The sequence below is a fragment of the Lagopus leucura genome, unplaced genomic scaffold, assembly GCF_019238085.1.
Source record: "Lagopus leucura isolate 7727_CA_CO unplaced genomic scaffold, USGS_WTPT01 Super-Scaffold_73, whole genome shotgun sequence".
Lineage (NCBI taxonomy): Eukaryota > Metazoa > Chordata > Aves > Galliformes > Phasianidae > Lagopus > Lagopus leucura.
In genome coordinates, this window is record NW_024962252.1 from 16,290,254 (window position 1) to 16,312,906 (window position 22,653).

General features: G+C 41.3%; 2 protein-coding genes across 5 annotated transcripts in view; one reads left to right on the forward strand and one right to left on the reverse strand.

Moving 5' to 3' along the window:
* Positions 1–22,653, forward strand: part of LOC122184881 (elongin-A-like) — a 58,162-nt gene that overhangs the window by 23,543 nt on the left and 11,966 nt on the right. For 2 of the 4 annotated variants that reach the window (XM_042880224.1, XM_042880234.1), the window contains exon 1: positions 15,224–15,330. In XM_042880224.1, the coding sequence (XP_042736158.1) occupies positions 15,313–15,330 (18 nt within the window). In that variant the 5' untranslated portion in view covers positions 15,224–15,312. Of the gene's footprint in view, positions 1–907; positions 1,042–15,223; positions 15,331–18,072; positions 18,154–22,653 lie in introns of those variants that run through there. The other 2 variants (XM_042880214.1, XM_042880205.1) reach the window with 2 other exon arrangements.
* Positions 3,381–15,167, reverse strand: KLHL31 (kelch like family member 31). The gene is made up of 3 exons (XM_042880192.1): positions 14,950–15,167; positions 11,532–12,738; positions 3,381–9,742 (listed from the first exon to the last, which is right to left on the reverse strand). Exons 2-3 carry the CDS (start codon positions 12,704–12,706, stop codon positions 9,010–9,012), a joined length of 1,908 nt encoding a protein of 635 aa, XP_042736126.1. The 5' UTR covers positions 12,707–12,738; positions 14,950–15,167; the 3' UTR covers positions 3,381–9,009.

Below are 22,653 nucleotides of genomic sequence, written 5' to 3' on the forward strand. Positions count from 1 at the left end.
ACTGTTTGGCTCAGAATAATCCTATATACAAATGGCAGAAGACAAAAGCAGTCTTTTTCATTTCCTATGGGTTTTCGTGGCTGTGTTCATGTTGCTACATAGGTATTCTGCTTAATGATAAACAGTGTCCTTCAGATGAGACACAATGCAATGTCATAGGTTTGGGTTGTATTTATTTTGGGAGCATTTTGCAGAAAGAAGAAACACATTGATTTATAGACCTTTACACATTGGCATAACAGACACCATAAATCTGTGCAAGTCCTACAGGTATATTTTGGATAATTTAGGGGAAAAAAAAGCTTTCTCTAAGTGAATATTTCATTCATACTGTTTCACTGGAAACAGGAAAACAGGAAACAGGAAAATGATGGCATAGTCATTTCTGAAATACAGAATATATCTGGAATACAGAAAAATAAGTAATTTTTGGACCCTTAAGTAACAAGGCAAATGCAGTAAGAAAGAACACAGGCAATGTTTACTTTACTCTGGCTTTTTTGTTTTTGTTTTTGCTTTTGTTTTGTTTTTTTACTTTAATTATGCTGCCAAATAATGCATTTGGCAAGACTTGCTTCAAATCTTTGCTTTTTACGTCATGGTTTATTTAGAAATACTTTTTAGCAGTTTTTTTACCACATAGATTCATGACTTGACTCCTGTACTTTGCTTCCTCAAAAACACCCCTGATAATTTTTATCTGCTCTACTTTAGCTCCCAGCAATCATTTACATAGTTCTTTATTTTTTTTAACCCCTTAACACCACTTAACATTATTATTTCCACTCCAGATACATGGACTATTTTGAAGATTCCAGCCAGATCATGAAGGATTTGCTGGAACAGAGACAAGTTCAAAGTAGTGATACTCTGTTAGTTTCTCTCTCTCTCTGTTTTTTTTTTACAGACAAGCTACAGATGATCATTTTGCTGTCTGCTCTCAACAGATCAAGGACAGCATGTAGCTGTAAAGGACTGAGTTGGAAATTTGACATTTCTTCCCTGTTCCCCTCTCTGGATGCAGGGAGAACTCATCTAGAGGTGAGACATGGCAGTAGCACATTTTATGGCTTGGGCTCAGCAATACCACAGCAGCCTCATTTGCTGCTGAGGTGGGGACCTATGTGCTATGAGCTTTGACAAGGGGTCAGGGGAGAGACTTGCTCTTCCCATTCTGCACAACAGGAACAGGTCATAATCCCTCACAGGCTGCTGTGAACTTGATTATGTTTTCCCTTACAAAAAAATGGCCAAACTCTGCTTTGAGTAGGTGAATAACATATCCTATATTAAGTCTCCTTTTATAGCTTATGACTCTATACAAAGCAATTTCCTTAAGCTAAGCAAAGCAATGCTCTCCTTTTCTTCAGCAGCAGCACTAATCACACGAAAAAAAGAAATCTGACACCATTAAAGATTTAAGTATTTAAAGATTTTAAATACCTGAGGATCGCTGGAAAATGATTTACAGACAACCATCAACATTTCATGCTTGCTAGACAGAAGTTCTGCATCTGTGATCCCTCAATCTTTTGCCTTCTGCTTCACACCATTAACGAGATGAAATATAAGTTGCATGCTCTAGGGATCTACTTATTCCCTAAGAACTTTTGCACCACTGTACTTACACTGGTAAATTACCAGCCAGGTCGTCATTGAGACCTGACAACATTATATCCTACTACTGGGCCAAAGACAGACATCACCACTTTGAATAGACCTCTCCCCTGAAGGAAATGATGCTGATACTTAGCTTTTGAATTGTGTTCTTATGAGGATTTGAGATAAGGAAGGCTAATGTAAATTTGGAGCTAAGAAGAGATAATGTAGATTTGGATAATAGATTTATATAGGGTAAGTACAGTGAGTTATATTAATTATAATTTACAATTCAGCGCATCTTTTTGGATAAGGGCTTCAGCAAATTTGAGGCAGCCAGGACTTGCTGATACATTGGAATACCAACAGAAAGGCCACCTACTCTTGGACTGTCAGGCAGAGGATATCTGGGGTGCCCCGCAGTGTTGAAAATGGCATAAAATGCTACATTTAGGCCAATTAATCCCCTTTTACAGATCGCTCACAGATCAGCATCTCACATCAGTTGAGATGGTATTTACACCACCTGGGACAACTGCTTAAGGCTGGCTGTTAGGACATGGGATCTTTGGAAAAAAAACAGCACGTGAGTCCAGAGCATGTCAACTAACACTAGAGAGGTACATTAAAGCACTTGAGTCCTGACTTTCAGACTTCTAGACTTGATGTGCAGGTGAGCATAACCGAAGGCAGATATCTTGTCAGATGTTAGGAACCTTGCTGATGCTCCAAAGGTGCGTGATCCACAGAATTACACAATGTCCTGAGGATTGTCATGTCAAACACCTGGATCCATACAGGATCACCCACAATTCAAACCCTATGTCCGAGAGCATTGTGCAAACACTCTTTGAACTCTGGCAGTTCAGCGCTGTGCCCACAGCCCTGTGCAGCCCGTTCCATGCCCACAGCCCTCTGGTGCAGCCCTGTCCCTCACCCCCAGCTGCCCTCCCCTGACGCAGCTCCATGCCGTTCCCTCAGGCCCTGTCGCTGTCACACAGAGCAGAGCTCAGCGCTGCCCCTCGGCTCCCTGTGAGGAGCTGCAGCCGCCATCAGGCCTCCCCTCAGCTCCTTGCTCTGCACTGAGCAAACCCAGGGACCTCAGCTGCTCCTCACACACCTTGCCCTCCAGACCGTCTACCGTCTTTGTAGCCCTTCTTTGGACACTGTAATGGCTTTATGTTCTTCTTATATTCTGGTGCCCAAAATTGCATGCAGGTCACGTTCTTGTTCAGCAGTCTCATCAAGCTGTCTTGGACATCCACAGAATGGCAAATCATGCTTTGAAGAAAACTCTTCTTGTCAAAACTCAGGGAACACTTTTCAATACATCAAAACCTCTCAAAAGGTACAACTTAATTGCCTTTTAGAATAGTGACTAATTTTTTCCCCTCAAAACTTAGATGCTTTTATTTCCTCTGATGTTACTCATACAATGAAAAGGAAAATATGCCAGATTGCTCATCACGCATCCACTCTGTTATCTTTTCTTGTAAGGCATTTGAATGATGAAAAATGACTGTGAAATGCTTTGTTAAAAGGAAAGGTTTTTTTCCTTGTGAAAGAAATGAAAAAGATAGGATACAAGTGGTACCAGCGTCATCCTGCATAGCTCACCATGACCATGGTTTGACAGCCAGCGTATGACAAACATGCCAATTAGCTGGTATGGAAGAGGTGATCAGCATGGGGCTTGGAATACAAAGGATATTTAAACTGCAGCCAGGGGTTAGCCTGATAGAAAGACAGTCGCAGAGATACAAACGGACTTGACAGCAAAATTAATTCATTGTATGTGTCAACAGTTTTATTTGAAGCATACAATGAAAAATACTGACATGCTGTTTTATTCCACTTAACAACTGCTGCACCACACATTTTAATTTTTAAGTAGTAACATTCTCACATTACATATATAGATTTTTCTGTTGAAATATGTTCCCATGTGTTATCACAGTTCATCCTTACAGTGTATAATTAGAAAACCTATTTGTATAGCAGTATGTCTAACACTTACAAGCCAGGGAAATGTTTTACACAAATAAATTATCTTTTTTAACTTGTTGACAACAAAACTGCCAAGGCAGCAGCCAGTGTAACACCCAGTGTATCTAAAAGTGTGTGCTCCCATTCTTACCAACTGAGATTTATGATGTATTCCTTGTAAATTTACTGTCTAGATTTTTACTGAAAATTTAATTTCCATTGAGAAACCAATGAACACACTAGTATTTTGCATGGCAAAACACATCTGATGTTATCTGAATCTCTCACTCAAGCTGTACAGAATTGCATGTATTTTCATTTGTCTTTTTGGGAACTACTGGGAACAGAGCTCTTAGCAGTGCCACATTTTAAAAATAAGCACCTGTGACTCCTTGTTCACCCCTCTTTTTCCAACAGGCATTCCAGATTATGACCTTTTCTTTACCACAGCCACCAGCAAAGAGGTTTTCTTTGTTTTGTTTTTTTTTTTTTAATTAGATTTGCAGATGAGCTTTTATGAACTGTATGCATCTGTGCACCATAAGCATCTGCTTTGGTTGCTTGTGAGAGAACCACTCAATAATGGACAAAAAAAAAAAAAAAAAAAGAAAGAAAGAAAATAAAAAGGGACGAGATTCCCCTCCTGCATGGAGGAATCAGAGTACAAATCTGTTCATGAAAATATTTTTGATTAATTATACAAAGCAGATCTTTGACAAAAGGATGAGAAGATTCATAGCAAAAATGCCAGGAAACTGTTGAAGGACTATTGGCTTCAGCTGCATTCTCCAAGCAGGTAGATTCAGAGCTTGAAAAATATTTCCTGGCTTGGGTAAGCCCAGGTTACACTAACTTGAAAATTCTATTCCACTGAGAATGGAAATTACAGTCAATAGAAAACTGCAACTTGGTTTTCATAAGAAACGTTGGCCAATTTCAGTTATGTAACAAAAGCTGCTTGTGGAAAGGTGTGTGTTGAAGCAGATATTTCCTTTCAGCATGTATTTCTCACACATCCTTGAGAAATGGCATCAAAATCTTAATCTCCTGACTATGCTAATGGGCTCCATCTTCTGCTTTCCACTGTCTGGATCTTCTTGCATCTCCAGTCCTGTGTGTTGCACAAAAAAACGCAAAGCCTACACAGGATTTCACTGGGGAAATCATGTCTATGTATGGTCAATGTAGGTATTTGAATGGTAATATAGAATGTTGACCTGAAACCTCCATGTTGGCCTTTATTATATATTTTCTTATGTACTCATGCATTTAGTTCTTGTAATTTATGTTTCCAAACATTAATGCATGAGAACATATATAATACATATATTATATATATATATATATATACACATATATAAGAGGCCCCACTGTATTCAAAATGGGATATGTACTCATACAATTATATTTATGATTGCCAGGTTTGCAGCTACAAACTTATTTTTGTTACTATGCAAAAAGTCCCCCCAAACCCATCATGGGTTTTGAAAGAGTTAAAGCTGTAGGATCAGTGAATCTAGGCTTAAGAATAATATAAAGGATGGCCATCAGTCATTTAATTAATCACGTACTTTTTCCTGCAAGAACTGCCATTTAAAAATCTCAACACGCAGCACTTTTTAACGCCTTGTATTTTTGGCTGATGCTAATTTTCACCACTCCCCTCTCTGACCAGCTAGAAGTTGGCACTTAAGCTTAGTGGACTCTTGACTCATCCACAGATGGTCTTACAGGTTAACTTCAGGAATGGTCATGGTCTCATCATAGTGGTTACGAACTATGCACAAAATCTCCCTTTCAGCATTGCTTTTCAACAGGAAGCTCCTCACTCATAACCTTACAACACACTCTTCCATACATCTATAGAAGCATTATTAAACAAGAAAACTAAATGTAATCAAATTGTTTAAATCACAGACTGAAGAGAGATCATTTTCAGATTTCAATTCCTTGGAAGCATGGATGTTGTAGACTATATATGCATGGGCACAAGGAATTTTGAAGACAACATTATTATTTCTTTAAATATTGCTATAGCATTAAGGAAGATCCCTGTAGTGTTTTAGCAACCTGTGTCTCGTATAGTCGGAAGTTCTACCATACTTAATATCACTGTAAACAGTACTTCCTAAACTGCATTTAAGGTTTTCTTTTTGGGATACACAATATTTCAAATTCAACTGAGATTTTCTTATTAAATATTTGGAGATTGAAAATATGGTACCGAACAATGAAAGAACACCGTCCCATAACACGTAACATACAAACCACTTCTTACAGTTCTAACAAAATGAGATTGTACATAAAAATGTCACAATTAGCTCAGTACGTTGGTATGATCAGAAAAATATTAAGTTCAGCTGATACTGCCACATACTAAGGACCAAATCCTGGCTCAATGTGCAGTTGAAGCCTAAACAGATGTTTACAGAAAACAATGAAAATACAAAGCCACACTGAAGTGCCATAATGACAACAGTGTCTTTTATTCATCTACCTAAGATTCTTTGCCTATGGTATGTACCTGGTTTGTGCAATGGAAGAAACACGTGGCCAGCGGTGCTTGACTCCTGTCCTAGGACACTTCCCTATAGATTTACTGTGGCCAAGGGCGGTGAGGGCTGAGAGGTCACTCTTCCCTCTGGATATGACAGTTTTGTAGGCATCTATATGTATTGTTCTGCCAGAATTTGGCCAAGAGTTTTAAATCCTATACATCTTATTCAATAGTCCCAGTGAAGTCAATGGAACTTTTTTTATTGTGAGTAAGATGAAAAGGATTTGGCCCCCAGTGTTTTTAACCCTTTAAGTAGTACGAGAGTGGTTTCATTGCACTTAGCCCATCATTCACAAATAAGTTTATATCCAAGACCAGAAGATTGGTGTTGAAGTACAGAAAGCGTCGGTTCACAAAAGAGAAAAACATGCAGCAACATCTGACTACTAACATCATTTGGGACCTGAATTCCTAAAGGGAAAAAAGAGATGCTTGCATGACAGAATTTTATCCCATATTTATCTGAGGCAAAATGATTATTTATTCAGTTCTTAAATACCTTCTTAATGGGTACCGTAGAAGCATGAAAAAACTAGCATATATATACAGATATAAATGAATTTGTCTCTTCATTGATCTGGGTGTCTAAGCAACTATAGTTATAGTATTACAATTTGTCAAAAAAATTATTGGAGCGGAAGGATTTTTCAAAGAGCATCTTAAATACTTTCGTATGGAACACGAGATCATGACTTTGAGAAAGGAGAAATGTTGCTCTCATCCATTAGAATGTTTTTGACTAGAGGGGGCAGGACCAGTATATCTGTGTTTAAAACACAGTAATCCTACTCTGTTACACAATGCCATGCTTTCTTCTGTGACTGGATTTGAATTATTACTCATTTGAATTAGACAAGGATAACTATATGCAAATCAAATTAACCAAAACAAACTGACTGGTACTCTGATTACAGGTCTTTGTAATGCAGTGTATTCTAATAGCATGCAATACTCAGAAATTGAATTTGGGATTTAAATTTCTGCAGTCTGCAGGATGCAGATGTGGAGTCTTAGTTAGAACTGGAAAACAGGATCGAGTACCATTCAGTGTAATTGCAAAGGACAGCGTGAATTACTTCATCCCTAACAAACTGTGTCATGCTCAGTATGGAGTTGTAACAAAGCTACAAAGTACTGAGTAGGAGAGTCCTTTAAATGCTTGTCTCAGCAAAGTCTGTACATACAGGCAATTTTACAGCACTTCTCTTTTGCAAATGAAATAAACTGTTGCACATGTTGAGTGAATTGTTACCCTTTTTGTTATACTAAATCATTTTATTATCTAACTTTACTTCTTCTCAAACAGAAGGATGTAAGCATATCATACGGACAGCAGTCCTTTAGAATCAAATTCACCAGGGACTCTGTGGGCTGCATATCCCTTTGACTACACGAATACCTCCAGTGTCCATTGAGATTAGGAAAAAAGTTCTTGGAAATTACTCTGAGTTAATCTAGCCTTTGGAAAATGTGCCCAAGAGCTCCTCAAAACATAAATAGGGCTCTAGCAAAGAATTCAAAAGGAGATACTTAATGATACATCAAGAAAAATGTTAGTTTGTGTGATGTTGTGCCTACACCTGGTAAGAAAAGTGTTAAGATCTCTCGGTTACTATTAAGGAATGTCTCTTTGATTTCATCCAGCTTCCCGTGATTCATGGCTTTCCACACATCTATCCTACGCTTAAAAGCAGTCTTCATTTAATCTTTGTTCATCACCTCACAGGGAAATTTTCTTTTTCAGAACAGTAGAGTAGGAGAGATGCTTCGTGCACTTTCTCCATCCTGAGATACCATTTAGCCCTCGGTGCCTCCTGGCATGAACTCAGTTTCCAGATTTTGTCCCTGTTGTGGCACCTCCTGGCTTCTGGCATGGGCCTTCTCACAAGAGAAGACAACCCAGAGGTACATTTCTACAAAGGTGGGGTAGAGTAGGGAAAGAGGAGACACACTGGATGGCCTTCATGTCTTCCATCCGGAGCAACAGGAGAGTCTCCCTGGCATGAGGAGGAGAAGGTGTTTGTCTGCTCCACAGTGTACACATGGAGGCCAGGAGAGCAACGTAGCACCCAAGGAAGACCTCGGGGCTGGACATAATGCTTACAGAAGCTCATGTATTTTGTGGATTCTGGTCTTGAAAGCCATGTCACAGCATCAGATAAGAGAATTAAAGGCTCTCATGCAGAAGATAGGGATCTCTTACTAGCTTCTGAAGAAGAAAAAATTTTGACAAATTTTCTGTGAATATCAGTGCTCCAAAAAGTAAAGTATGCACATGCTATATGCAGTTTTTTTGGTTTTTTTTTTTCTTTTTTTTTTTTTTTTTTTTTTTTTTTTTTTTTTTTGTTTTGTTTCTCAAAATATAAAAAGCTTAAAAAATAACAAAACTGACCAATTTTATGTTGACATGGCACATTTCTAATTTCTGTTGAGATTTATTGCTACCAACATTTGACTTTCATTTTGAGTTGAGAAAGCATTTAAAACTCAGTATTAAAAAAAGCCTCACAACAATCTTCTGAAGCAAATTTATCTCTATTTTACAGGTAAGGAAATCAAGGCACAAAGAAAGTGTGATTTGCCACAGATAACACAGTGAGTCAGTGGCAAAGTCAGGAACAGAATGAAATTCTCTCTGCAGTTATGGCTTAACTCTCTTCCTGCTAAGTAAATTCATCTTTTCCCTAATAGGTTGTTTTATAGCACATGTCTTAAAGGTCATGAAAACTGGCAAATTTGCAGTGTTAATACTGTTGCAAAGTCAATTGTTTTTTTTTTTTCTGTATAAGCTCATAAATGCTACTTAAAGGGTTAATTATACTGCTATGCTGGTAAACATTTGTACTGGTTGCTGGTTTGACCAAGATTTAAATGCTGACTGGTACAGAAGAGACTGAGCTTGCTCTGGACTCCCTTGTCTTGGTGTTGGGCATGGATATAGTACAACAGGATACTCCCACAGTGGCTTCAGGCAGCTCGTCGTCCTCCGTCCACTCATTGAGATCTGGGTTATAGCACTGAATACACTTCTTATATTTTTTCTCTATCTCATTCCAGCCCCCCACTAAGTAAATTTTCCCATCCAGCATTGAAGCGCCGGCTGTGCTAACTCCAGTTTGAAGGGGTGCCACATAACTCCACTGCCCCGTGTAAGGGCTGTAACACTCCACAGGAAGGACGTCGATCCTTTCCCCTCTCCCCCCCAGCTGTGACCCACCCATGACATAGACCCTCTCCAGCAGGGACACGGCACAGTGCCACCCCCGAGGGGTGCTAAGGCTGGACTTATCCTGCCAGCTATCATTGCTGGGGTCATACATGCACACCGAACGAGAGTAAGCATTATTAATGTACCCTCCCGTGACCAGGATCCTACCATCCACCACGGCACTGGCATGGCAGCACCGGGGCACCTCCAGGGGTGCCTTCATCTGCCACTGATTAGTTGCAGGCACGTAGCACTCCATCGAGGAGAGACAACCCTCCAAGTTGCGACCGCCCACTGCAAACAGGAGGCCATTGAACACATTCAGGCTGAAGTGGGTACGCTTCTGATTCATATTTGCCAGGTGAATCCAGGTGTTGAAACGAGGATCGTATCTACAAGGGCAAAAACAGAGAGTGTCCATCTCACGTGCAGCTCTGGTACATTCCACAGTCCTATGCCTGTCCCCCTACTGCTGTGGTTGAGGAACGCTAAATCAATAACGTGCAGCTACTTTTTGAGCCCGGTAGAAGTCAATGGAATGAAACTGCCATCCCTGCTTATATTTCCAAATACATTTAGTTCTTTATTGGAGGAAAATGTGTTTATGCCATTCACAATCAGTATTATTTAAATAAAACAAATCTGACTCTTCTGAAAACTGAGTTTGTGTAATAAACTCTTCATAATCAGAAAGTGATACTTTTAAAATACAGTAGAAATTGTAAAATTTTGCAATTTAAGCCTACTGAAAAGCTGTCAAAATTGATTCAGAGTTTTAAAAAGCATTGAGCGGTGATTTGTATTAGCACCTTCTTAGTACTTTCTAAATGGTGTTTCCTCCTGCCGCTTCTGCCAATTAAGATCTATGTGGAGAGAACATCTTTGCTTCCTAACACTCTATCTATCTTAAAGAACATCCTCTGTCTTTGACTATTCAGTAAGCAGTTGTGAAGTAGCAAATAGAAAATTACATTTTCTTAGGGCAAGGGGTTTTGTAAGGTACATTAATAGACCCTTACATTTTTCCTGCTGCGTGCTGAGTGGATCAGCGAATGAGGAAAAGACTATGGGGGAGCAAACAATAATTGTTAGTTGTTATATATTATTATTGGTAAAACTCTGAAAGCAAGTGCACATACATATTCATATTAATTAGCATTGCCAAAGTTAATGGTAGAAGGGGGATTGGAACACTGAGCAGACCACAAGAATTTCACCACTCCTCCACACAACCCAGGTATGCACCAAGCACACGACTTGATAGAATTTGAGGCATAGCTCAGAGGCAGAAGCTTGGAGAGCAACAGTGTAATCTCCTTTAGGTAATATATTTTCTTCTGATAAATTAGATTACAATAGAAATGATCTAGATAACTTCCCTTTTTCATTAATTTTATATCTTGGTGGTCCTCTTTGGGAGAAGTTATCTGAATGGAATGTTCTTTTCTGGGAGTAGAAAAGGAAGCACTGTTGGGCTGCATGTTTGTATTGTGTGTCCATAGTCTGTTACTAGATAGAAGGTGAATTTTTTCAACTCCTGCTTCAAGCTACTATGTGCCACTAACTTTTAGGCTAAGCTATTTAAAAACCATCACCATTCATTTGACTAGTACGTGTTAGATTATGCACAAGTGATAGTATTTGCTATCGCTTGTGCAGTTCTTGGATGACTACAGATAAGAACTGTAAGCAGGGTATTGTTTGGAGTGTCTTGTACAAGAGACATTCAGCCTTCATTGTTTCTAAGCTCTTCATAAATCAAAAGCTAAAAGATATGAAATGCATCTTGAGAGATGTTAAAAATACAAGTGGTGGTGCATAGAAAGTCAGAATTATAATATTTTTCAGAGTTTTCTGTGAGGCATCATCAGCTCTTGGAATTTAAAGTCTCATCAGATCTAATGCATTGTAGTGCTACTTCAGAACCTCCCTTATTAACTTCTCACTTCCTCACTTCTCATTGTGCATCATGGTGAAGCTATTGTGCATTTCAGTTGCACTGTTTTGTTCACTCAAAATTTAATGAAGAATAGCACCTATAGCTCCTCCACCCCATCTTTCCATGTGTCTGATCTGATCACGCTGCACGTCACAGTTCAGCTTGGCCTATCTCCCTGCACTGTGTGGAGTAAATAAGTATGGTTAAAAACAAACAAACAAACAAACAAACAAAGGAGTTACCTGCAGAAATTGCTGACCGCATGCTTGGCTTGGTTCCTGGCATCATTCTGGTCTTCCCCGCCGGCCACGTAAAGAAATCCATCCATCACCGTCACGCACTGGTTAAAACTTTTAGCGGGCATTTCACTAAGCTTCTTCCATCCATTTTCAGGATCTCTGTATAAGATGTCTCTGCTGAGAGACTTCTCTGTTAGAGCAGGGCGTCCCCCAACGGTAACTAGCACTCTGAAACCTCCACGAATCCTTGTTCTTCTAGACTGAAGTGTATTCTGATGATAGGGAAGCAAATGATAGTTCATGGCATCTACCAGGAGCTTATGGCAATCTGCATCTTGCATCATTCTTGGAACAGTTTGGACATAATTGACAAGGTCTTGAGCTGAGATAGTACCAAAACGAATGTTACCTAAGAGATCAGCAGCAAACTTTACTCTTTTTTGGTCAAATTCCAGCCATTTTATTGCAATCTGGAATGCAACAATTTCAGAAGGCAACTGCAAGTCATCATCTGCAAGAAGTTCATTAATCTGATCAAAAGTAAGTTTTAAGAACTGATCTGTTTCTGAAAATTCAATGAAGTTGTCTCTAATAAATTTGTGTGCAGCTTCCTTGGTTGTTTTCAGTCCATACGTTTCTGCAATATTGGCAATGTACATACAATTCTCAACACTGATTTCTTGGGTTAGAAAATCACAGCACATCTTTACAAGGGTGTGAATCTGAAGATAAATGGCTGTGGAAATAATACTACCTATCGTATAAAGTGAAAGAGTGAGCTTTCCAGTGTAAGCATAGGTGATAACAGTAGCCAGACCCAATGGAGATACATCATTGAGGTCTACTCTCTGAGTGGACGGATCTTTCTTTAAGATGTTGTGAAAGTAGTCACTGATTGAAGCCATCACCACCTTATGAACACTGAAAGATTTGGTTTTGGTACTGATAGTCAAGTCACAAAGAAAATTTTCCAGTCTCATTCTGCTTAGACCTTCCAAGAGGTTTGGGCTGTATGACGGGTCAGAAACTTCAGACGAGACGCAGCTGAAACCATTGCCTCCATCCAGGAGTCCATTCAATCCATTTAGTTTGCTGAGGGGGCCATCTTCCACAATGATAGTCATTTCACTGATACCTGCTGCTTTGTTCTTCTTCACGTTCTTCTTCTTAGGTGCCATGACTGCAATGAAATATTACAGCCAAGAGCTCGCTAAAAATAAATTGAAAATGTTTAGAGCTGCACTGCAGTTGTGAAATTTAATACCCGAGTGATTATGCAACAAATCTAATCGTTGTCAATACATACAAAGGCCACAAAACCAAAATACACAGGGTAGTCTATCTGCCTATTAACTGTTGTACTCTCCTGGATGGTAATGCAGCTGCTTATTTGTACAAATGGATATTCAAATTATGAAGAATACATCACAAGTAATTCCACAATCCCTCTTCTTTTTAATAATGAGATGAAAATAGTAATTATTGTCAACACATTCAAAGAGTTAAACTCTCTTCCTAATAAACATTAAATGAGTATGCCAGAGTGTACAGTTCTGAAATGAGCCAGGTTCGAGATCCGAAGTATAAGAAAAATATGGGCCCCTACTTCTGTTCATCCTCACTGCAGGACTAATACAGATTTACAGGTAAGTGAATTCAGAGTGTAACCAGGAAATACTGAGAGTGGGGAAATTCTTAAGGAGATGGTAACATAAAAGATAAAGTGAATTACAGGTACGATCTTATGTTGATTTTAAATTTAAAATCTGTTCCAAATTGCTTCAACTTTTTATAATTTATGAGGCTGATGATCTTCTATTTCCCATGTCAGATTTGCAAATATCTTCTACTCACAGACCCTCTCTCTGCTTCTTGTTGTCTGTAATTTGAAATGGCTATAATGTTATTTTTAGGATTTTCTGGAGATTGAGGGAGAAGAGATGCTGTCTAACTTTTATCTGAAAAAGTCACGCATATTTTGAATTTGAATTACACTTATCAACTCTGGACAAGTTCCAGTTCTTGCTGAAATGAAGAGCCTGGTTTTTGTCAAACACAAGCGATGTGATCCTTAACCAGTTCTCAAAGGAGCTTCCTAAATATATATCTATGTGTGCAAACACAAACTGAAGGAAAGTGCTGATCTTCATTAACAGAGTTAAAACGGAATTGCTGAGATCAGCGTTCCAGTACATACAACAGGTATAACATTTATCTTTGATACAGCCATTGATTCTAAAACAACTCACTTAAGCTGGTTTTCTTTGTGACCTTTGTGCTCATAGCAGACGGAGCACAGAGAAATGCTAATTCACGATAAAACATTCTGGATCGTTTCAGATCAACTTAAAAAAAGTTTGACCACATTTCAATCTGAAGTCTCAGCACACTGATTTTCCCTTAAGTGCACAGCACATAAAAAAAATGGTGATTTAATTTTAGAAAGGAATGGTTGCTGCCTGTGAGTACCAGGCATTTTTTTCTTCTTCTGCTGGGTGACGACTGCGTGCAGAGCAGGAGAGGGAGAAGGCCATGTGTGCTGGAAGTGTCAGTGTCAGCGCATGCTGACGTCAGCTGCAGTCCCCAAATGTCTGGGTGCCAGCACTGGGGTCAGCTGCTCCCCGCCTCCCCCCCTCCGGCTGCATTCCAGAAGCTGCATCTGTTGAGAGCTATCAGAGTCACCTCCAGGAATAGCAGCCTCCCAGCAGCTTGCCATTTTAAGACAGGTTCAATCGGAGGTGCATCTGGTGCTTTAGTCCACTTGGTTGTTGAATGCAACTTTTTGCAATAAAACTATGCTGTCTGCCCTGCAATGTATAATCGTTGACATAGAATAAAAGCAAAACAGAACCATTGGGTGTCTTTGGACATACTAATAGCCACAAGTTTATTGCTGGCAAGGCAATGTATTATTTTGGCAGACAGACTTGTAGTTCTACATATTTTTAGAGGCCCATAACTTAAACATTCCAATAAATACGTCACTTAATGTTTATTGCTTCACTTGTAGAGCTTATTTAAATACTGTATTCCTTGTAGACCTTATTTAAATATTCAAAGCATGTGTTTAATTTGTTAAAAAAGGTCCACTCTCCAAAGTTTTTTTCCTGAAAATTACTTTTCCATCAGCAGCAATTGCACTGGCTACCGCAGTGCATAAACGCACAAGCAACAGGAAATTCAGAACCAGCGAATCAAACCAAACAAACCTGTTACAACTCCTTGTTGCTGAGCTTTGAAAGCCCTGGATGATTTTCTTTCCTATAGCTGTTTGCCTTCACCTGATTTACTTTAGATTAACAGCAACTCATGCCAAAGGACGCTGACGGTCCCCAAACAGCACACTCAAACACACGACCTTCCCCCCTTTAATATGCTATCTTCTAAACGCTATCAACGTGAGGAGTTAAAAACCCCTTACCCTCCTCAGAAATAGGTTGTCTCAGAGCTGTCCAAGATGCTGCCAGTGAAATTGACTCTTCCTAGGAAAAATGAGAAGACAAAGACAGGAAAGGTGGTAAAAAGAAGAGAGGAAGATCAGAGGCCACCTGGTAAGTCCCAGCTTGTGGTTTCTACTGTGACCCTTTGCTGTCACAGCGAGCAAAAGAGACCGCAGCCTGAGCTCGAGTGCTCTTTAAAATGACCCCTCCTCTCGGTGCCTCGCTCCCTGCCTCTGCCCAGACACAGGCATTAAGTTTCCCCAGTCTGCCCAGCCTTCAGAAACCAGGGGGGCAAACGCGGACAACTGTCATGTTCAGGGTCAAGGCAGGAGGGGAAGGTGAAGATGACATATCCACACCAGGTAATGCTCGTGCCAGGTAAGCGTAGGGAGACCATCAGATTACCCTGCTTTGGGTGCCTGGGCTCCCTGAGCACTGCTTGGCGATGGTGACATCTGAGGGTGGGCTGTGCAAAAGCCAGTGTGCTCTGTGAAACAAGCATCTGAAATAACCAGCGGGAAACAGAAAGAAGCTGGCACTTCAGTTCCATGTTTTGTTGCACTGAGCTGCTTACCTCTGGGCAAAGGGAAGGAAATGGACTGATGGGGGGATTCACAGTCATGTCCTGTTTATCAGGTAGGTCACTGCTCCCACGAAAGCTTGCCTTGGCTTTCAAGGATGCTGGCTCACATCTCCTGATACATTTCCACAAAGGTTTGAACTCTGAATCCTTTGAACCCATATGAACCTTATTTGTGGGTTGGAAAATACGCTGTAGTATTTTACCTTCACCTTTGGCTAATTTGAAGCCAGGTCTCTACATCCCAGAGGAATTTAATACCATGGGAGATGGAAAGAAGAGATAGGAAGAGATAGAAAAGTGACTGCATGGGAAGGGAGAGGCATCGGGGGTGTGGAAGTCACGGAAAGAGAAGACTTTCTTTTGACTAGACTTGGTGCAATACTTCATCTGGTAGATTTGTTCGATTAGCCTCTGACTCAGATGGGCTTTTACAGCAACTGCTGCAAAATAGCACATTTAAACAACAGCACATCTCTGTGTCAGTGTAGTTACCAAGTTATAAGACAAAAAACAGAGGCAGGAGTTGGATGTTGTCAGACCAGTTCTAACAGCTCGCACTCAGACTTCCATCAATTTTTATAATTAAAGAAGTTCTGAAAAGCCAACATTTTTCAGAGAAAGAATTTCTTATCTGACATTTTTTGGTGAGCTTATTTGATATCGAGGACATTTATTCTCCAGGAAGAATACACTGTCATGTTGTGTAGAAAAAATATATCATTCTAATTTTAATACCAGCTCTGAAAAACGTATTTGGAAACAGTAAAATAAATTCAACTCTTATTTAGTCTTTAAAATACATTTCCAATATCCCTACATGATTTGCTGCAGTAGAAATATCACACAGACTACAATGAGGAATACAATACAGCACTAAGTTCTTATTTCCAGAAAAGGCTGAACAAGCTTTGAGCTGTGCTGTGCAGGACAGAGATAACCATCATGGGGGGGCAGGCCTCAGCATTTATGTATATTAATGCTGACACAGTCAAATAATTTCCATCGTTCTGAAACTCTGGTTGTACCTCAGGGCAAAACCATGAGACCCTTACTCACTCAGCCTCCAGACCAGAGGCTGTTATGTAGCATCCAAGCTGATCTTGGAACTGTCATTCTCATTTTCCATTCATTTGCACACAGCAAAGTCTCTTCAAAAGCAAATAGTAGCAGCGTTGGCTGCGGGTTGTGATGCATCTTTAAAATTCAAACTTTAAGATTTTTTTTTTTAATTCTCAAATATTCTTCACATTATTTCCTCGATATCTTGATAATAATCTCTTGTCATTCTGATTATTTCCTTTCCAATGAGATAGAAATTAATTACTATACAAATAGTTTGATAATGTTCCATAGAAAATGTAAATCCTAGCAAACTAGTTACGAATTATGGCCTTTTAAGAGACAGAATGGTGCATTTTGGCAGTGATGTTAAGTTTGTAAAGATATATCCTTTTAGCTATGAGTGAATGTTGGGGGAAAAAATATTTAATTTTCTCCATAATCAGTTGTGAGCGGCTAAGGGCAATGCTATCAATCCATGCAGCAGGTCCTGTGTTAAGATTTTAACATTCTTTAGGGGAAAAAACCCCCAAAATTTCAAGAGATTTGTTTGTAGAACAGTAAACCACTATAACTGCTGTTATCTGCACAGACATGAACCAGAACTGGCAATAGAGAAGACTTCTAAAATAGGGATTTCTAGGCAACCCTCAAGGCAATCTTTTATACTCCATGCAGCACCATTGCTGCACACTTTCTGGTAACTGTAAAGCCTTGTTTTTAAAGTTAGTGTGTTCTGTTCTGTTGGCGGAATGCTAGCATCACAGCTACGGCTATGTGGAGATCTGCCCTGTTCCACTAAAAATGTTAGCAAAATTGTGGCTCAGCTTTAGATCCTGATTGGTTTGTTGGCTCGGAACCCTTTGCGTATAGTCAGCCAAGCATTATGCTTCTCCAAAGCCCGTATTTAGATCATGACGATAAGACAGTGAGGCCGCACAGCATAGAGCAGAGCTCTCCCGGAGGCAGCGCTGGGCCTGGGGCACTGCAGGGTGCGTTGGCCCTTTGGGCTGCCGGGCACACTGCTGGCTTTGTCCGACTCGTCATCAACCAGAACCCCAGCTCCCTTTCCATGGGGCTGCTCTCCAGCCTCTCAGCTCCCAGTCCGTATGAATATCTGGGGTTGCTCTGTCCCAGGCACAGAATCCAGCGTTCACTCGTGCTAAACTCCATGTGGTGAGTGGCTGCAAGCCTTCCACTGTGTTGAGATCTCTCTCTGCGAGGTCTCGTGGAGAATCCATCCCGCTGCGCCCCATGGCCAAGCAATCCCCGGGCCCAGCAGAGCATCCGGCGGGCAGGGAGCCCGGAGGCAGCATCGGAGCGGCCGGGCGCTCCCCCTGCGGGCCGGGCAGCGCACTGCGGCCCCGCCTCGGGACGGGAGGGCGAGGCCGGGGCGGGGAGGCACCGCCCTTAGGCTACAAGTGGGGCGAGCGGGGGAGGGACGGGGCTCTGGGCCGCGGCGATGGCGGAGGGGCGGAGCGCGGTGCGGAGCAGCGTGCGGGCGCTCAAGTCGCGTCTGAGCCGCGCGGAGGAGCCTGCGGAGGTAGCTGAGTCGAGGCAGCTGAGTCGAGGCTGCTGGGCCTGTTAGAGCTTGTTAGGGCGGTGTCAAGGAGAAAGGCTGAATACTGGGTACAGCGCTGCTGTGCCTGGAGCGCGCTGTGCGGCAGCGGCGCTGTCGGGTCCTGCCCTGGCTGGAGATCCAGAGCTGAGCTGCGGCGGTGCTCCGTGCTGTGTTCCTAAGGGCTTCTCGCAGTGAGAGAAGCGTTCCGGGTGCGCTCTGATGGAGCGCAGTGTGGGATCTGATACATCCTGCGTTCATGGCCCTGGTATGGGGGAGAATAGGGCTGCCCTCCTACCTGGGAGGAATTAAGCTACCTGTGGGAGAGCAGGGCTGCTCTGTAGCTGCAGGGAGCAGATAAGGGGCGCCTGCACTAAGAATGCATCCGTTCAGAGTGGTTCAGGGCCACGTAAGATGGGCCCTCCTCAGGTTTTGAGGCACGGAGAAGGAGAGAAGGCACTCCCTGTGGGAGCGATGCAGGAATCTGGCAGGCTGTTTCCTAGTGAATGTCGTTTGACAAAAGATAGTGTACTCCAAAGGGACTGTAAAGATAAGCAACCAAACCAGAGCTTCTTGAAGGGCTGAATTCTAGCTGAAAATAGAAAGCACGCTTTGGTGGTGGGTTGGTCGGTTTGCAGGGTGTTGGAAGTTGATGCAAGTTTGTGAAAGTACTTGGAGGCAAAGAGTGCTTAATTTGTGTTGTCCTTGGTGGGTAATAAACTTAAAAAATCTTCATTACTATGTTCAGATCTACTGTGTGTGTTTATACATGTTGAAAAATGTTTTTATTGGCCACTAATGATTTGTCTTCCTAATGCTGATTCTATAAGCTTTTTCTGTCAAATGAAATACCTGTGTGCAGGAGGTACTTCAGGTGTTTGACCTTGCAGTTCTTGTGCTACAGAAATGATCAGATTTTAGTCTTTACAATTTGTTTATGATTGATAGAATCCCTAGAGTTGAAAGGTGCCTCTCTGAGGGCCATGTATTCCCCTGTGATGAACAGGGGCACCACAGCTAGATCCAGTTGCCCAGGGCCTGATCCAGCCTCACCTTGAAAGTCTCCAGGGATGGGGCATCAGCCACAAGATGAGGTGACCTGTTCCAGTGCCTCAGCAGCCTCACTGTAAAAGAATCTTTTCCTTATATCTAAACTTTAGTGTTGATATGCAGTTCTGAACAGAAGGTGGGAAGGGAGAAGAGAGAAACGATTCCAGAAGTAACTTCTTAAGGGCTTTTAAAGCACAGACAGCTTAAGAGACAAAAATGTGGATGGTCCTGGTGAGGTGGATTTGGCTCTGTAAGCAAGGAGATGCATAGTTTTTACCTCGTATGAGCTAAAAGCAAGAGCTGTGTCAGCTGGGTCTAATGGTGGTGCTGTAGCACTTCTGCAGGCCTTGGTAGAGCTGTGTCTGGTGAGATAGAAATAGCTATAAGTAGCAAGGGATAAGGAGGAGGGAAGGGAGAAACTGATAACTGGAAATTGGCAGGCATGAACTGTGCTAGTAATAAAAGGCAAGTCTAGTAAGAAAACATTTGTGGCATATTTAAAGGTAAAGAGGAATGTTTTAAATAAGTGCAGAAAGATTAATAAATTAGTATCGCAGGTAGGTGTTGGTGTCACTGAATATTTCTGTTCCATGCTTCTTTGTCTGATTTTGTCACTGTTCTTACTAACTACCAAGTACTTGGGTATGACAGGAACCAGGAAAGATTCAGAACATCAGCTGTTCATCTTAAAAGCTTTGCAGTGTGTCAGGTTTGATGGCTATTCTGGAGAGAAAGAACTGACCAAAAAACGCGCAGAACTGGTGATTAAGATATTGAATGAGCCTTAAGAAAGTAGAGGAGTTCATCAGGTCTGAAAAAAGAAACCATGAACAAAACCGTTTCTTTGTGCTGTTGTCCCACTGAAGACTGTGAAGCATTTTAATGAGCAGCTGTGAAATGTTGCGTGTAAGGTGCAACTGGTGTAAAATTAAAGCTTGGTGCTATGATCAGTGCCACTTGACGAGAGTTCGTGTAGATGTGTACCACCAAACTCATTTTGTATTCAGCTGATACTACCTGTCACAAATATACGTAAAATCTCTTAAAGCATTTGACTTGCTGCTATGATGTTGGTTACTGTAGCAGTATTACATACCTGATGCAATACGTAAAACGGACTGAAATTGCTCTCAGCAAAAATAAGTGACAGCCCTCATCAGAAAGAAATGTTTTTTAGGGGGGGAAGTGATTACGCATCTCTTCTTGACTGGATCTTACTCAAATCTTTCTTAATTTAGAAGACAGCGAGCGTTGCAGTAAAATGTTACAAGTACAAAAGTAACTTTGCATCAAATAACAAAGAATTTGAGCAGCCTTGATCACGTGCAAGGCTGTGCTCATTTGAGCAGCATGCATTTTAACATGGCTCAGTGGAAAGTCACAGCTAGAAGCCATGAATATAGGTCATTCCAGATAGGAGACTGTATTTTGGAAAGCACTGACTCAGAAAATGATTTGGAGCTCTGATGTGTTAACGCTTGAGCATGAAATTGCAGTACAATGCAGTGGCTGATGGAATAAATGCTATCTTTGGGTAGTTAGCATTTGTTAGTTTATGTTGTTACTACTGCCATATTATTTTAGGAATATTACAGGAATATTATGTCTTGCTCTGGGAGCTGTTATTAAAAAAAAAAAAAAAAAAAAGCTGTTTCAAGCTGAAAAGATTTTTTTTATCAGTGGCAACAGAATGGCTGTAGTTATGGCTAGCACAGCTTCTGAAGCTCAAGAACTCAATCTGTTTGGCCCTAAAGCTGTGGAAAAGGTAATCTTATACCCTGTTAGTTAGCAGAAAGATAATGAGAGTCAATGGTTGAAAGCAAAGCTATACTTTTTATTTATCTGGAAACAGGGTTATTTAGTGAGGACAACTGAGCGTATCATACAAGTGCCTCACTTGGGATTGCACCGGGTTTTCTAACATCTTTAATCACAGAATCATAGGTTTGAGTTGGAAGAGACCTTGAAGATCATGTAGTTCCAACCCCTGTGCTATAGGCAGGGACACCTCCAGGTTGCTCACAGCCCCATCCAGCCTGGTCTTGAGTGCCTCCAGAGAGGGAGCATCCAAAGGCTCTTTGGGCAGTGCTCTTTCAGGAGGTCTTGATGTAGATTCACAACTTGCTGGAATGTGATGATCTCTGTTAGTGAGAAGAACAGGCTAAGCAATCATAAGGAACCCTTTGAAGGCGTGAGGAAGAGGAGGGAGGAAAAGAAAAGTAGTTGTTGTGGTGAGATGAAATGAGTCACTGGGCACTGGTGGCCTGGGGGCCTGTAGTGGGCCCCATCCTTCTGAGGGTCTGGCTCAGCCAGAAGGGAGGTGATGCCAGGGCTCTGTGCAGGAGGTGTGCTGGTGGCAGACATGCCTGGTGTACTTGGCCCTGTTCTCATCACTGCTCTGCTTTCAGTTTTCACTCCAGAAAGCTGGTCACGTGCTTCTTGCCTTTGCCTTCTGCTTCCAGATGCCTCCTCTCCTTCATCACAGCTTGCTCTGTTGGCATGTGTGTGCTGGCTGTCCGTTTGTCTGTGAGGCTGTGCTTCTGTCCATTCATGCTGTGTATGCAGGTGGACAGAGCTCTCTCCTTCAGCAGTCCCTCAGATGCGTGGCTGCAGGTCTTGCAGCAGGCTGAGCTATGCCCTGCTCTCACGAGTCCCTCTTCTAGGGACTTTTAGCACTTGGTAATTGCTTTGTGCTTTCTTCTTAATGAAACTCTTGTGTTTTGTCTTACTTCTGCAAATGTGATATCCATCTCAGGAAAGCAAACTGAGCAGTGTGGACTTTGTCTTAGAAAACACTGGAAGTTTTGTCTTTCATTAAGACGTGCTGTTTTCAGACCTGCTTGTCATCTGGGTACTTGTACAACACAGCCTATTCTGAAGCTGTATGAGTAGTAATTGCTTGCTTCCTGAATCTGTTTCAGAGATTCTTCTGAAATGAACTCAGCTCTATAAATTAACCCCTCGAGAGAAAATGCTCCAAATCCCCATTGTCTCTGTAGCTTGATGACAACATCTTTTAGCACTGTGGTGTGTCTCTGTGGGATTTATTCCCAGTGATTTGTACTGCTTGATTATCTAGTCCGCCTACAGAGTGAAATGTACCTGCTCAGCAATGGGTTACTTCCTTCTGGTTGCAAAATAAATTGAACGAGTATAATGTTAATAATGAACTAAATTAGCTAAAATTGACACTAATAACTTAGTTTTTAATGCTTGTAATTAGCATTGTCAGCAATTACTGAACTTCGTAAGCATCTTTGCAGCGTGTATTTTTTTCCTGGTGGGGTTTTTTTAGGATAGGTCTTCAGCTCGTGGGCTGGATCTGTGAAGAGTCCAGGGCAAGGTAGCCATCAAGCTTGTAACATCCTGAGGAGGATGAGCCATTCTCCTGAGATGGAAAACTGGTTTTAATTTCTTGCTAGGCTGTGCAACATT